Source organism: Lingula anatina, chromosome 2 (genome assembly GCF_051362555.1).
Source record: "Lingula anatina isolate TDL-2025a chromosome 2, LinAna3.0, whole genome shotgun sequence".
NCBI classification, from domain to species: Eukaryota; Metazoa; Brachiopoda; class Lingulata; order Lingulida; family Lingulidae; genus Lingula; species Lingula anatina.
The window spans coordinates 25581894-25598548 of NC_141768.1; the positions used below are offsets into that span (position 1 = coordinate 25581894).

The 16655-nt window shown below is 35.7% G+C and overlaps 1 protein-coding gene across 16 annotated transcripts in view; it reads right to left on the reverse strand.

Annotated features, from left to right (window-relative positions):
* Positions 1–16655, reverse strand: part of LOC106181188 (uncharacterized) — an 82465-nt gene that overhangs the window by 32152 nt on the left and 33658 nt on the right. For all 16 annotated transcript variants that reach the window (XM_087006011.1, XM_087006018.1, XM_087006026.1 and 13 more), the window contains exons 37-69: positions 15444–16341; positions 14975–15169; positions 14525–14742; positions 14103–14233; positions 13775–13905; positions 13275–13448; positions 12873–13096; positions 12481–12614; positions 12054–12187; positions 11633–11806; positions 11074–11288; positions 10628–10758; positions 10198–10325; positions 9703–9894; positions 8935–9155; positions 8623–8753; positions 8174–8301; positions 7517–7699; positions 7144–7334; positions 6599–6714; positions 5983–6110; positions 5470–5667; positions 5013–5245; positions 4596–4726; positions 4291–4418; positions 3836–4024; positions 3408–3592; positions 2652–2785; positions 2308–2399; positions 1423–1610; positions 1005–1138; positions 688–812; positions 198–395 (exon numbers count right to left, since the gene is read on the reverse strand). In XM_087006011.1, the coding sequence (XP_086862137.1) occupies positions 198–395; positions 688–812; positions 1005–1138; positions 1423–1610; positions 2308–2399; positions 2652–2785; positions 3408–3592; positions 3836–4024; positions 4291–4418; positions 4596–4726; positions 5013–5245; positions 5470–5667; positions 5983–6110; positions 6599–6714; positions 7144–7334; positions 7517–7699; positions 8174–8301; positions 8623–8753; positions 8935–9155; positions 9703–9894; positions 10198–10325; positions 10628–10758; positions 11074–11288; positions 11633–11806; positions 12054–12187; positions 12481–12614; positions 12873–13096; positions 13275–13448; positions 13775–13905; positions 14103–14233; positions 14525–14742; positions 14975–15169; positions 15444–16341 (6112 nt within the window). The remainder of the gene's footprint in view (positions 1–197; positions 396–687; positions 813–1004; positions 1139–1422; positions 1611–2307; positions 2400–2651; positions 2786–3407; positions 3593–3835; positions 4025–4290; positions 4419–4595; positions 4727–5012; positions 5246–5469; positions 5668–5982; positions 6111–6598; positions 6715–7143; positions 7335–7516; positions 7700–8173; positions 8302–8622; positions 8754–8934; positions 9156–9702; positions 9895–10197; positions 10326–10627; positions 10759–11073; positions 11289–11632; positions 11807–12053; positions 12188–12480; positions 12615–12872; positions 13097–13274; positions 13449–13774; positions 13906–14102; positions 14234–14524; positions 14743–14974; positions 15170–15443; positions 16342–16655) is intronic.

Genomic DNA, 16655 nt, shown 5'->3' on the forward strand with positions numbered 1-16655 from the left:
TGTGTGAAAAAGGAATGGAGAATAATACTAGGAGACACATAAGTAATAATAATAATAATAATAATAATAATAATAATAATAGGTGGAAAGATAGCGTCTAATCAATATCTTGAAAATCAATGCTACTTTTTAGATTAAATAAAAGTGCAGTTTTTTTGGGGTAAATTTTCCTTTTTCTGTCAACTAGCTACACTTACTGCAAGTAGCACTCTGCCCACATCAATGCTCTGTTGGATCATCTTTACTGTCTGCGAGATGTTGGGTCCGCAAAGAGCAGAACTCACTTCACTAACATCAATACCAAATGCTGTAGGCAACTGAATAAGTCCCTGCAACTTTGTGGAATTGCACAGCAAAGTTGCAACTTCTTTGTCTGTCTTGTTCACCAGAGAGTTCTACAAGAAAAAAAAAGATCATTCTCTTCACTAGGGTTTTCAACATTTCATGACAGAATTGAAGGAAATTCCAACAACTAAGTAGCATAGTTTTATAATCCATTACAAGATTAAATTGGTCTTATTTGCAACATGAATTAAAAAGTTTACTTAATCTTAATTAATAGCCAGCCTATAACTCTAGGGCTGCATCCAACTTACAACACTATCGAACTATAAAATTTTAATTCCAATTACTGTTGCTTTGTAAATATAAGTCTGTTCATGGTTTGTGTGAATTTAATGACATTACCAAGCTGAGATCTATTGTCGACTTAAGTATGGCATCTATCATGTCTGGACTGAGACTCAGCACATCACGGAAGAACTTGTTCAGGTCACTGGGGTTTCTCAAGATCTCGGTGAAATTGGCCCACACTAGAGTAAGAAATATACACGATGAAGAAAATTATGAATAATGTCCTAAAACTGGAAATGATAAAGGGATAAGATGGATTTCTTGGCAACAGATGTACATGTATTACTTTTTTTTCAAAGCTTAACATCTTACTCTAACCTGGCTGATAAAATAATCTGAAAGTGAGGATATGTCTGAAAAGTCCATTCTACCTGGATCAGGTTGGATGAATGCACTGCTGATCATCTGGACATATGGCATGATTTGATTCAGCATAGTCATGTCTAATGCCATGTTAGTTTGGTTGTTCAAGATGGTCTGCATTTGCCCAAGCATTCTCATAACCCTGGAGATAGATACATAATATTTCATTCATAAATTTTGGTCTTACAATAATATTTGTGTTTATATATATAGCAGGCATTCATTTTTCAACCCTTGTATAGTGTACTGCAATCACTTCAAAAATAGGGTTTATAAGTTATGTTTATATACCAGCAAATACATGTAGCTCTAACACTGACAACTTTACTAACCTCTGAAAATAGTCGATTTTCCCCCATGAAATTAGAAAACAAGTTACATTTAATAAAATCAACAATAAAAAATATAAATAAATAAATAAATTACCAATCCATTTGCTGTGCAAAAGTCATGTCCACAAACATATTATTTCTGGCACAATACGCCATTTGGTTAGAGTTGGCTATGAGGTGCAAGATGGTTCTGTTGGTCTGTTCCATAGTCTGGTACTGTAGGGTTGTGAGATCACTGCAGAGGAATGGCTCAGACAGGTTGCCAGTTAAGACTTTAGTCAACTGTTAAGGAGACAAAAATATTTATAATTTATTGTAATGTTATTATTATCATTATTATTATTACTATTATCAATCATCCCTTGAATGTTTTCAGAACATTATTTAAACGTATGAATTTCTTAATAGGAAACTAAATATAATAAAAAAATTAAAACTTCTCTAGTTTTCTTGGAAAAACAAATTGTTGTATTTCATTTGTCAGAGCCTCCCCAAATGCATTAAATTAATCAAATTTCTATTTCTATCAAGGTTGAATGCAGCAGCTTTCCCTGCTGAGGCTATATGGCTCTGCACCAAGAAACCTTTTAGCCATGAACTTCTTTTCCCCCTTACTTTTTCTTTCATAAAACAAAATGACTCACAAAGAAAAAATGGTTATTCTTACTTTTCTCTCAATATTTGCTATAATATTTGGTTCATAAAAATGCAGGGGTTACAGGTGCTGGTACTTAGCTTGGTTCATGGCCATAGTGTTTAGATGTTCTAAACTTAGTAGTACATTATATATATATATATATATATATATATATATATATATATATATGGGTGCACCCAGCACAGGACTGTTAACCATCATTAATAAATGTCATTTTATAACAAAAACTTTGCTTTGAGTCACTCACTTAAGCAAACGAACCAAGCAAACAAGCTATAGAAATTCTGACAATGTCAGACATCCATAATAGCAAGCCCTTACCTTATCCATATGGTCCAGCATACCCGAGGTCTTAATCTCTTCCCACAATTTCATCATGTCCATATCCTTATCACACATCATTCTTGGTATTTCTGTAAAAAATAAAAAAAAACATGCACACTCTCCATTTCTAGTTTAGACCATGGGTTTCATAGCATTTGTCTCATTATGATAACTGTGGCAAATGTATTTGAAGAAAATGTAGTCTGAGACTGTAATTTTGTGACTGACACTGTAATTTGGCCTATTGTCAAATACACAATGCAGTGACTAATAGTTACTTAACTGATTCAAATTAAACTTCTCTAAATTTTTAGCCAATTTTATCACAAAATATCACCCACCTGCTACCATTTCTACCAGGTCTAGCTGCATGGCCATCATGTACTTGTTGGCCACCAGAGAGTTCTTCATCATCTGGTAATATGGTGTGTTCTGCTTCAAGTAAGAGAATGTGGCATCACACATGGCACCAGCACTGCAAGATACACAGAGAACATAGTTTTTAACTTAGCCGAAATGTTTATTGGACAAGGTGGATACAAACCAGTAAACAGTTTCCAGGTTTGTATAGCCTCACTAAAAAGCTGCCAATCTTGTCTGCTGGCAAATGATGGCTGTAATGTATCAAAATGTTCAACTAAATATGATGTCTACACAATAGCTCCTGTTATGGTTATTAGTTTATGGTTTTGATTTTTGTATAGTATATATTGGCAACCAAAAAATGACATGAAATGAAATCCAGTCAGATGGTTAAAAAAATGATCCTTTATGCCTCAGTTTAAATAACAGTAACAAGTTTTAATAAAATCAGGATACTAATTGATTTTCTGTTTGTCATAGGTAACTGGAGGTAACATTTTGTAATAATATGACTTCATTTACTATTGGTGACTGTAATAGGTAATGTGCATTCCTTCTCACTAGGCCAGTTTGAGGACAAAAAGTTTAGTCTTTATGTGTGGATTTTGATTTTTTTATTTTGGATACCCATTGCAAATTAGTTCATTTTTGGTTCTGTTACAATATTTCCTAAACATTGTTACACTACTTCCTTATACACTGTTAACATGTTTTTTTTAATGGTTGTTACTCACCTGTTGTAATTGGGCTCATTGAGCATTGTAAGGAAGCTGCTGAGCATGGTAGTGTATTTGCCCATACCACCCATGTCTACACCAAACTTGGACAGCATGTCGATGTTCTTGAACATGCGTTCCATCTGGCCAATCACATAGCTCCATGTATCCATACTCTTGGGCTGTTCTATTGCACGTCTCATCTACAAGGAAAAGGTAAGGTCACTTTGTTTCATATAGTGAAAGAAACCATACACTTAATAGTGTATTTGAAACATAAAAGATGAAATGTACAGTCCCCAGTGTTCCATGAGATATAAAGCAAATACAAGGTGGTCCATGAAAATAGTCAATAATATACAGAAAAATGAAAAGAATTAGAACCCACTGGAGGAGGAATCGACAAACATACAAAAAGTGAAATGTGAAGCATCTTGCATGCATACCTGTTCAACCATCATATTCATGTCCATTGCATCCAAAAATTTCTGAGTAAACAGAGAATCATTTTTGGCTGTAGCACACAGCTTTTGTTGGATTTTCACAGTGTCAAGGCCCTCTGGGAAGTGGAACACGGTGTTAAATGCCGTCGCATTACACAGCATACTGGCAAAATCTGAGGACATGCCCATGAACTGAAAAAAGTATCAAACATTAGAGTCAAGAAGGAAAAAGTGATTTATTTCAAAAGAACGTGGAATGCTGTTATGTCCCTACGTGTGACAACTTTTTGCAAAACTGTGCCTGACAAAAATTAGATCTCTAAAAATTGCAGGAAATTTGAAATTTGCCGAGGTAAAATAATATATATAAAAAGAAAACTGATTAAAAGCCAGGCCTGACTGTCTCTAATTTCTTTTTATAACTGATTGGATTCCATCCTAAAACATAGTACACGTACCTTGATGGGGAACATGCCAGCTGTCATAAACTCAGCAGCAAACTCTGGGCTCATGGCTGCAGTCAGCATCTCTTGCATGGCATCTGGATCAGGAAGCATGTCCACCAACCGAACCGTGAAGTTTCGAACTAGAAAATTTTAATTGACATCATGGTCAACTCTCACTTTTTCAGATTCATCGTTTTTTTAATTTCTGACTTTTGTCATCTACTAAGACAACTTAAAACATCACACTTTGAATGAATTCAAGATGGAGGAATACTGATAAATGGAAACCCAAAACTGCCGAGTCATTCATTATGTACCCTGCATTTTCTCCATCTGTGTGTTGAGGTAGTTGGCAAAGACAGCATATCCGTTCACATATTTTGTCAGCTCTGTCCAAATCTCACTGTCACTGAACAATGGATCCAGGGTACGAAGGGTATCCAGCATTCTACAAGCATACAAAATATTACTTTTCAATATGTTCCTGAATTATTGTTCTGGGGTTTTGTTAGCTCACAATGAATTTAATAATCTTATACCATTTTTTTCCTGTGTAAAAGCACTTATAATATTTAAAATTAACATAATGCATTGTTCAAATTTAGGAAAACAAAAGGAACTCTATAGTTAAATAAACAAACAGTATGGAAATAACAGCTGTCCATTTGCTATACAGAGCTATCCAAATAAAATTTACAAACTGGACAATGAAAATAAAATGGAACAAAGCTTACAGTAGAATGTTGCCCTCTGTGGATGCCATACTGAATGTATTCAATGCTCGCAGCCAGTAGGAGGCATTGAATGTGCCAAGTCCAGAGTTCATGAACTGCAGTTTTTCCAGCACACCTATCATCGTCCTGACACTGTCTGTGAGCGCGTTCAAGTCCAGATTGGGGGAAGTCACATTCAGAGCAAATGTGTAGTCACCCATCCGTATAGCATGCATATATCTCCATTGCCAGAGCTGTGAAATCAGGGAGGTTTTTAAAATTTTGACAAGCTTTATATCAATATAAAACCAATGTGAAAGATAATGAAACCAGTATGAAAGACAGCTGTCAAACCTGAATACTTTTTTTTTGCTTTATTAGTGCTTGATTAATATTTACATGCTAAAGAAGGATTGAAATGAAGATTAATTAAAATATATTTCCTGTTTATATATACCTTCCCCATGGCTGTACTTACAGTTTGCTCAATGCTGTACAGCTCCCCTGCAGACATATTTTGCCTGAGAGCCTTCCAGGCAGCGTCTGGCTGATGGTTGCACCAGATCTGCTGCAAGGTGGCAATCTTTGCCGGGTTCATATCCAGTAACGTGGTCACTGCAGATGTGTTTTGGCACACCAGCTGTCCAGTGGGACTATCGCGCATCAATGCCTTCATCTGAAGTAGGATGAAAAAGTTACAATTGTTATTTTTTCAACAAGGAAATTTTATGGACAAATTCGTAGTTGACCCTGTCAATTGGTAATAATAACAGAAATTTTGCTGTAAATGAAGGGAAATCTAGTTGAGTAGAGAAAATTGTTGAAGGTGTACTAATAGAAATCTACATATTTTTATTTGAATGTTTATACATATTTTCCTCCCTGTTATTTCCTTTGGACATGGAAAAAGGGATGGTGTATTTTTTTCTTCTAGCTATATTAGAAAAATTCTATAAATACTATCAAATCCAGAAGCTATCTGCCTCCTTACCACGCCTTCTGTTCTCTCTAGTAATACAGAACCAGTGGCCATTGTGCCAGAAAGACGCATCATGTCCTTGAAGAAGGCAGCCAGGGCTGTCTGGTTCTGCATCAGACGTTCTACAGTCCATCCTTGATCTGAAACAGACAATTTTACAAGTTTGATTAAATTGATAATCAGCAGTGTGGGTTCTTGGTTCCAAAGATATGTCAGATTGAACTTCAATAGATTTAACTCAAAACAACTTGTTTGTTTATAAGTCACACTGCTCATTATGCTTTCTTTAAGTCCCTTTCTCAGGAATGGTGAAGCAAGGAAACACCTACATGCATTTTTCTTTCCAGAAGGCACAGATCAACTAAACAAAAATTACTGTACTTGTATCAAAGCACAACAATATGACAATATATAAACTCAACACTACGCCAGACAAGAACACTTGATGAGTTAGGGGCTAGGCCAGCTTGCCTGTTCTTATTGTGTTCATTCTAATGTGACTACCTTGCTTACTTCACAACGTGAACAAGTACTATGCACAATCACCTAAAATCTCATTAAATAAGACAGCAGTGCCATTAAAAGGTAATTATACAATCAAACCAGACTGAACTTTGGGATGCCTTACCTGCCAACCTGGAGAGCTGTGCATTGATCATCTGTAGGTTCCAAGCCATGCCATTCAACAGTGAAGCATCCATGCCATTCAACAATGGAGCCAGAGATGTTATCAACTGAGTCACCCTGAATGGACAGGTAAACACAAGAGGTCACATGTCTGTTAATGAGTTCCTGCTGCTCTTTGTTGACATTAATTAAGTTCACCTGTACCAGTATATGTTCTAGTATCTGGTCCAGGTGACAGTTAATACGGACAGAATGTCCCTTTAAATGCTCAGAATATTAGTTAACAGTAACAAATTTTAAAATGTCATGCTTATTAATCTAATGAATTTTATTGAAAAAAAAAAACAGAAGAAATGAAATCTACTAAATGGTATATGTAACATTATTTAAATTTAAGACCATTTATGTGATCTTTCTTCTGCACTGGTGTAAAAAACAATATCTATTAGGTAGAAAAATATACCCCAGTTTCAAGGTACTAATTCAATTTGCTTTCTCATGGAAGATAAATACCAGTATAATTTAAAGAATGTAACAATTACTCACATCTTGGGATCAAATGTGAAAGGCTGCATGGCTCCAGGATTCAGGAGCTGGCTGGCATTGAGTGACCTGAGGAAGTCAGCGGTGGAGAGATTGGTGGCCAGACTGGTGATCAGGTCACTCAGCTTCTGGGTCTTCACCATGTAGGCTATCCAGTCAAATGAAGTGCTGTTCAAGTTCAGAATGTTGGTAATCTAGAAGTATAAGAAGGATAATAAAAAATATATACAGACATTTCAGATTTGAAGGTAGTATTTTTCCATTTATTCACATATTTAAAAAAAATCATTCTTCATCAGTAAAAGCAGCCAAAAAAAAAAACATCATCATTCGCTTTATTATTTATATAGTATTGCCCCGAAAAGATCAAACTGACCTGTCCAGTCAGTCTGTTGATGTCCAGCTGCCTCTTTAACTCATTCAGGATGACAGTGGTGTTAACCTGGCACAAGGAATCCTTCAGTTGTTCAATGGCATTAATGTCAGCTCCTGGCAAGGTCAATACCTGAGACAGGTCCTGACTACAGAACTGGCTGGGGTTGCTTATTAGCTCATTCAACTGAAAGTTAAACAGGTTATGGCAATTTTATTACCTGTTTTATCCTTTTAAAAAATATTTCACAGATATCACTGTATTTAGTAAAATCTGAACTAATGAAACGGCAAAATGACTAACCTCCATTAATGGAGGTTAGTCATTTTATACACTTGATTCAGATGACTTGGACATCATGTTGGGATCATAATGCACTGAAAGTGTGATCCAGTTACACTTATTCACTTCTTATAGCAATGTTTGATGAAATACGTATGTTAATGTTATTGCTGGCTGATGCCAGAGTATTATACATTTATCTCCAAATATTACTAAGCCAGGATGTAAAAAGCATACAAATATACCATGCCAACAGAATAAAACTTGTTTTAAATTAGCAAGCATTTTAGGTTTGATTTTCTCACAACAGTAATAACGATTCCTTCTTATACAAATAAGAAAATAAGAAGACTATAACCTTATTTCTGTATTGCTTACCTTGGCTGAGTCTACATTAGCAGTGAGGAAAGTCTGTACAACACTGGGGTCTATGTTCAGTACATTTTCCATTACGTTCACCAGACTTGTAACATTGAGCAGCAGACTGTTCAAGCTCAAAGGTTTCCCTGGAAGAAGGGAAAAATGAGAAATGAGAAAAAATTAGATTAAGACTCATAAACAAACAACTAAATTTATGCAATCTACAAATGAAATATTTTATCTAAGTTGCATTACAAAAAATTGCTGTAATAATACACCTCACGTGAAATTTGTTTAAAATGTAAGGACATTATGTCTGATGGTCAGAAAACATGAAACTATGCATCTCTATTTGCACAGGGCACAAAATTATCTTGAGGACGATTTTAAAGAATTTATTTATCAATACAATAATGAAATATAAATGGGGAATAATTTTGTTTGACAGGCAGATGTAAATTTCATACCTTGCATTTCTTCAAGTCGTGTATTGAGGACATCAATAATGAGGTCCATGATTCTGAGATATTTGATGGTTTCTCGTCCAAAACTTGTGTTCTGCATCATAGGACTCAGACTCTGCATAATGGCAGCTAACCTGAAACATAAAACCATCAAAATTTCTGTAATGTTTTATGTAAAAAAGAGGAAGTCTTTTTCTATATCATAAAAAGAGAATGGAATAAGTTAAATGAAAAACTGCAGCATAACACTACTGCTAACAGCCATCATTATTACTCAAAATTGTTGGACATATGAAGTATGAAAAAAAAACTTACGAATTAAAATCAACATTTGTCAATGCCGTCTGCCACTGTTCAGCGAACCTGGCAAACACTGGGCCCAGGTTAGTGATGTTGACAATGCTCATGAGCTCTTGGTCCACTTTTGGTGGATTCTGGATCATCTGCCGGATCACTGCTTCTAATTCACGGGCGTGTCTAATGGCTGCCATCCAGTCAATTTGTACAGGTTCAGCTGAGTTCATGCCATTCACAATCTGAAAAAGTACTCATTTTTTTAAAGCCAATACCTCACAGTGATCAAATTTATTTGCACACCTAAATGATAAATTCAATATTGTTCATAAAAATACCTCTTGCATGTGCAACCAAAAATATAAAGCTGTGATACATAACAAAATTTAATCAAACATATTCTGAATTGACAAAGTGATCAAATTTCTCTATGGATTATGTTTTAACATAATGATTAATTATTTTACATTAAATAGTCAGACTTAGTAAGATAGGTGATGACACATATGAATTAGATCAACTTAACATGTATAACTGGTTAAAATATGACTTAACATGAAATGCATAAATAAAACTATCAAACTGTAAGTTTGTGAAGATAAGTAGACATCCAGCTGCAATAACATATGAAAATCATTTTTTTATTCTTTCAATGGACTTGCTTAAATTACAGTGACAGACAAAAGTCGATCATTACAATGTCACCTTTGGTACCATTTTACAACTCCAGTAAATGACTAAAAACAGGAAAGTTTTAACATATAATATTATGGATCTAAGTGTAGTCACCATATCAATGAGCTGCTGCAGATTGAGTTGGCTCAAGAATTCCTGCTGTAACACAGTGGTGTTCAGTTGACATAGGGTTTGCTGGAGCTGGTCCAGGCTCATGGTGGCATTGGAAGGAAGCTCTAGCAGTTCCTCTATACTTGATGTACACAGGATCTGGTCTGGGTTTGGTGAAGCCACCAATTCTGCCAACTGAAATTGCACCAATAATGTTGCCAATTATCATGGAATGTGAACTTATTATGCAGTGTATAGAGTGAAAAAATATATTGAATATAAAGAAATGACTTTCATTGGTACTAACTCTGACCACTTATTTGTGTTTTTTTGTGTTACTTTTCACTGCTGAGTTTATCTTTAGAAAAGGTATTTAGAGACTTACCCTGGATAGGCATACGAAAAAAAGTTTATGATCAAATAACTTCATATCAACTTCATTTAGTTCCAAATCCATTGCCATTTTTTACAAAAGTTTATTTCAATTTCAATATTTACCTTGTTGGGTCTGAACCTGGCTGTCATTAGTGTCTGGATAGTTTCATCATCCAAGTTCAACTGAGCTCTCAACAGCGCAATGTGCTGAGTGGCATTCTTCAGAAGTACTTCCAGAGTGATTGGTTGGGCTAAAATAATGAGTTAAGAAACAAAAGTTCATAATAAGGCAAAACTAAAAAACATAGCGAATTCAATTGTAAAATCAACTTATATATTTTCTTTCATATACCTGATTTGGGAAAATAAGCGAATGCATCCACAAAGCAATGCCAATAACACAAAACATTACAAGAGTTGAAAACATATTTTAATCTGCCCACTTCAACTTGAGCAAACTACATAGATATACTAAATGCTTTATGGCCAAGGGGTGATTGTGGGAGGGGGTGGGGTGGAGGGAGGAAATGAAAAAAGAAAAAGGATCCCATACCTTGGAACTCTCGGAGTCTGTCAGTCAGGGTCTCAGTCAGGAAATCCATTGCCTTGAAGAACATGAGGAGGTCGTTCCCACCAGACATGTTCTGTATGGCTGGTGTGATGCTCTTCATATAAGCTGCAACCCTGAATGATAAAATGTTCACAATAATTTCACAGTCTAATATATATCTAATTTCATATGAAAAAATATTTTTGGTCACTTATTGCCAACTGCCTTTCAATTAAAATTAAATTCTCACTATTATCTTGAAGTATATCAAGGTTACAAAAATATTGTCTTTTGTAAATGATTTTTCAAAAAAAGAAAAAAACTTAATAGACAAATTATGTAACAATAATAAAATTTTGATGAATCAATGTCAATTTGTCACAAAAGAAAGAATTTATATTAAGATAAAAAAGTTAAAAAAATTAGTTTCTCCTCAAAGAGTCACCTACATTGCTACAATATCCTCGTTGTTGAGAGTTGATGCTGTTGCCATCCTTTCCAGCCATGCAGTGAAGTTGCCATGGAAATTAAAGAAATCCTGTACTTTGGGTAAATTGATGTTGGTGAAGACGACTCCAAATCTCTCTCCCAGTCTCAGAGAACCAAGGAGGACCTCAGTCCAGTTGAATGATCCCATTGAGATGTTGTTACTTGCCTTGTAGATCTGAATGTAATAATGGAAACCAATTAATAAAAAAATATAATTCAGGGCGCTGCTGACTTAAACTCCCCTTATAAAACAAGATAGTTAAATTACAGGAACACAAACATTTTGGAAACTACCAACACTATATGAAAAGGATTTTGTTTTGTTTGTTATTATTTGCAAATGGGGACAGCTTTTTTCATTCTAACTCAATCTATCAATTCCATTTTTCATAAAAAAACTGGGATATTCTAAAGAATCATCAAAATTAATTTTGTAAAACTGGTTTTCCAACTACCATCACAAATTTCTATGGTAAAAAAGCTTCAAATTAAAAATCAAATCAAATAAAATTTACTCACCACTTCAGCAATGGCTGGGTAGTTGATTTCATTCATAAATTCCACATAAACTGCTGTAAAGTTGGTTTTACACAGGACCTCCTTGACGGCAGTGACGTTAACTGTGGCAGGGTAAGTGGTGGCATCACCGCACATCAATGCCTGAATGTCTGCTGGGTCTGTCACAGCAGCAATCTGAGCAAGACAGGGTCGTGAGTTAATTTAAGGCCATTCTTGGAGAATAAAGCCAGAGATATAAGCCTCAGAAAACCATTACAAATGGTACATGTATCAATAATGGAAAAACTGTCTTTAAAAAACAGCTGATCAGACTAGTAACTATGAACTTTTATTTTTCAGTTTTCAGGTGCCAACTTAACCAGCCAATAGTTTCTAATCAGTGACTATCACCACAGACTAGATGACATATAGACATTTGTACCTTCAGCGGGTCCACTTGGGCATAAGTAAAGGCCTTGGTGATGTCTGGAGCCACCTCAAATGCCTTCTCCATGAAGTGAACAAAGTTGGAGGAATTCTTGAAGAAGGTCTCCATGGTCCAGGTGGTGGCTGGTTCTATAATACGAAAATAAACTCTGATTAGGAATAATTTGGCATCCATTTTCAAGATTAAAACAACTTTTTCTCAAAATAACTTCGATTTGTAGAAAAAATATTCTATTTGTAGAAAAAAATATTCTATTTGTTTCAAAGGTTAAGATCTAAAACTGAATATAAAAGCTATAAGGCATTTCAGGTTTTTATCTAAACCTTGAAAACTTACAGCAGTCTACAAAAAAGTATTTTAATTTTTACACAACTATTAAATTTTTGACAATAGCTGCGTCACAAAAATTGAAGCCACTTACGTGGTAGCCCTTCTAATTTTTTCTCCATCACATTGATCAAAATCCTCTGAATCTCCAACTGTGGCCTAAGCTGCATTCTCCAGAAATCTGTTGTTTCTAACAAAGGTGTCATCTGGTTCAACTGTGCCCCAATTCTAAAACAAAACAACGAAACATGTGACTATCAGAAACACATTATTATTTTTATCTCATTTATCTAAATTGCTTCATAGAAAATATGTATATTTTATCATTTTTGTGTTCTTAATAAATATAAAACAAAATACAAACAAGGCATAACAATAGCATACTGCATGATTGTTTAGAAAAAAACTGCCTGAAGGCACTGCTGGGTTCTCCCATATGTCAAAAAATCATTTCTAAACTGCTCTGCTTAATGAGTCTCAACTTACACAATCATCATCTCCCGTGTATTCAGCATGCTGGCATTTTCCAGCTTTTTCATCCAGGTGTTAAAATCCCCATTGAACATGTAGAACTCAGGTTGGGCCAGGACACTAAGGTAGGAGGTATTGGTGAAGACAAGACCCAGTTTTTCTCCGAGCTTGTACATTTCTCCCAGAGTAGAAGTCCAGTTAAATGGACCCAAGTCCATTCCTGAATTGGCTTTGTGTAACTGGAGGTGAAGAATCATATTTTTTGACTTCATTATAGCTATGAAAGTTCTGACTTTCTTGACTATCTGCTAAAAACAAAGGTAAATTAAATGTGGACTTACTAAACAAGTTTTAAGGTATTTACATCAAAACACTGAAGAAAGAGATATGAGACATTTAATGATAGCTAGCACTCACCACATCAGCAATGGCCACATAATTAATCTGGTTCATCATCTCCACATATATGGCTGTGATGTTGGTGCCACAGAGCACCATCCTCACTGCGGTCTCATTGATACCAGGTGGCAGCACAGTGGATGGTGAACAGAACACAGCTTGCAGGTCTTCAGCACTTTTTGCTTCACCAATCTACAATACAATGTATGTACAGAATATCAGTTTTTCTTTACATTTGTTTCTAAATAGCACTATAGGTATTCCCAACTTTGAGTTGAAAAGTTTACGATCTTCAACAACCTTTTCAAATCTTAATGAAATTTAATTGAAGGTTATTACTCCAAATTTGGCAGATTAATCGGGAAACCATTAATATGAAATGGACCACGATTGTGAACTTTACGACTGATTACTGGTGTAGAAAAAAATAACACCTTGAGACACAAATAGATTTTAAATACATGCATGCACAAAAAAACATATATAAGAAACAAAATATCACTCTTGAAATTCTCTACCTTGAGTGGATCAACTGCTGCATAGTTGAGGACCCTAATGATATCAGGGGTGATGGCAAATGCCTTCCTCATCACATCAGTAAAGTGGGTAGCATTCTTAAATAGTGTTTCCATGGTGACAGGGTTTCCACCTTCAAAGAAGAAAATGAATAAAAATATATCTAAAGTGCAGTCCATATCACTCAAGACTAAACTAAAAAATAGTCTTTATCTTTTCCTTGTACAGTAATTCTTAGTATAAAACCTTATATTTATGATGAATTTCTTTGTTGATACCTTTGAAAGTCCTTTTGAAGTCAATAATATCTACTCTTTGGTACAAACTTACTTATCAGTCCATCTAGCTGTTTATTCATCACTCTTGCCAAGATGTTCATGATTTCTAGGGTTGGTTTTGTATCTCTCCAGAAGGTGACATTTTCCAGGAATGGGGTCAATTGGTCCAGGAACATACCAAATCTGAAAACAGTTAGATAACAGGAATGAAATCAACAAGCTTAAAATACAATACAAAAAGTCATTTCTATGCAAGTAGTAGTATATCATACTAGGTGAATTATAGAGTTATGCAGTTGTGTAAATTGTTTTTAAAAGTTATTAAAATTCATCATAAATTAAATTTTCTACAATTATTTTTATTTAAAACTAAACAAAAAGGAACAATAGCCACTTTATCTAGTGTATTCCTCTCCTCATAAACAAACAAACAAACAAACAATAAATAAATAAATAAAAAGAAATATGACTTACGTTTCCACGGTGAGTGCAGGCAGGTTCTGTGTGACAGTCAGCAGGGTGCTAGGAGACAGGGTACCATTAAAGCCTGTGAAGAACTTGGTGACATCTCTCCCATTAAACTCCAAGTGAGTGGCATTGACCATCTGCATGATGGTGTTACTGATCTCCTGGGACACCTGCATGTACCTCTCCATGTTGAAGGTGCCACTGCCATTGAATGCTGCCATAAGCTGGAGACATAAAAGTGATATCATAATCATACCATATATATGCAAATATCATAAATATTTCAACTCACACCAGCAGCAGGTTTTAACAGTTTATGTATAGGGACATTTGTACTGGGTAAATAGAGAGACACACAAGACATATTCTTTTACATATGCTAATTTAAGATGGGCCTGCCTTAATGATGAAAATCTAGGCCACTTCCCCACGACATGATGACATCATAATACTTACATTATTAATCAGTTGGGGTATGTCCAGCTCATCGGTCAGCACTTGCCCTAACTGTGTCCAGTTGGTGCCACACAGTGCCCTGATGGCATATGAGGTGTTAAAGGTGTCGGGGAAGTAGAAGTATTCCAACAGCTTGGCCTCGCTACAGAACACAGCGTCCATCTCTGCTGGGGTCAGCTGAGACCACTGGACAGCCTGAAGGTTAATGGAACATGTAATTGTGTTTCTTTGTCTGGTAAAATGGCATAATTTGTTTCTAAATTGTTAAAATCTTAGAAGATAACATCAAGCAAGAATTAAGAAAATTATTAAGCTATCAAAATAGCAGTCTCACAGTATATAACCTCTGTATCAGCATATCTTTAAGGACTATAATTACATCAATGCAATGATTGTCTTTTAAGTCATAAAACATGCTCTGTATTGTTAATTCTCTAAAATTATTGTCAATTTCTAGCACAAGTCCTACCTTCTCCATCCTGATGCTAGCTGACATCATGGCATTGACCACATCAGGCGCCAGGTGGAGTACCATCTCCATCATATCTCTGACGCGAGTGACGTTCTTGAAGATATTTCCCAATCTTATCATGCCTCCCTCTGGTCTGAAGTGACCCAGCATCATGTTCAAGTACTCCATCAAGACCTGACCAGACTTGAAGTAAGTTTCAATGAAATTTAGGTTCTGAGTTTCTGAAAGTTGGGCGAAGGTCATCATGGCAGTCTCTATCCATTGGTTTATATTAGAGACATCCATCTGGGAGACAAACTTTTTCCAGATGGCCTCGAACTGGGCCACGTCCAGCTGTGGGACCTGGAAGTTAGGCTGCTTCTGAAGCAAGGTCTGGACATGCTGCGAGAGTTCCATGGATCCTTCCAAAACCTCTCTCCAGTTGACCTTCACTGGAACGCTGGAATTCAACTTGGCAATCACGGTGTCAAGGCCAAGTTTCTTCATTACTTCATACGTAATAACAGTCTCGTTGAATTTGCAGACATGTGCTGCTACTGCAGTAACATTCACACCAGCAGGTACTCTCAAGACTGTGGTAATTCCATGGGTTTCATTGCATACAAAGTCCCTCCAGTTCCCATAGCTCATTGCCTTCATAACTACAAGTGGGTCACTCACAGAGGCCTGCAGGAGCACCTCGGCCACCTGTGGTGCAATGTCCAGTGTTGTGGTCAGGTAGTCCAGTAAAGCTGGGGTGTCCGAGAAGATGTCTGCCAGAGTAATGTTCTTTCCTGCCCAAGTGGAGACGTGTTGGTTGGTCACTTTGATCAATGTGTTCAGCACCAACATCACTTCATTGAAGGTGGTGTCATTTTCATAGGCTTGGAATAAAGCACCCAAACCAGCTGCACCCCTATAACATAGAAAAATTTCTCAGTAAAAAATAGGTATATAGTGACTTTTAAGTTACAGCTGTATGAAAAATAATAACATGATTCAATTGTGGTCTTGATAAGTCACTTTGCAGCTATTTTATCTCTTTTCGTATTCTTTTAAGTCCTCTTAAATCTAATAAAAACATTTCTTTGAAAGAACTTACTAATTTGCATCTATCAACAGTTATACATTCATAATTATTGCTCTGTAATTAATAACCATTTGTCAATGAGATTACTACACTAGTATTAGCTGTTCTGTTAACTGTGATTTAACTAACCAAGTTATTGA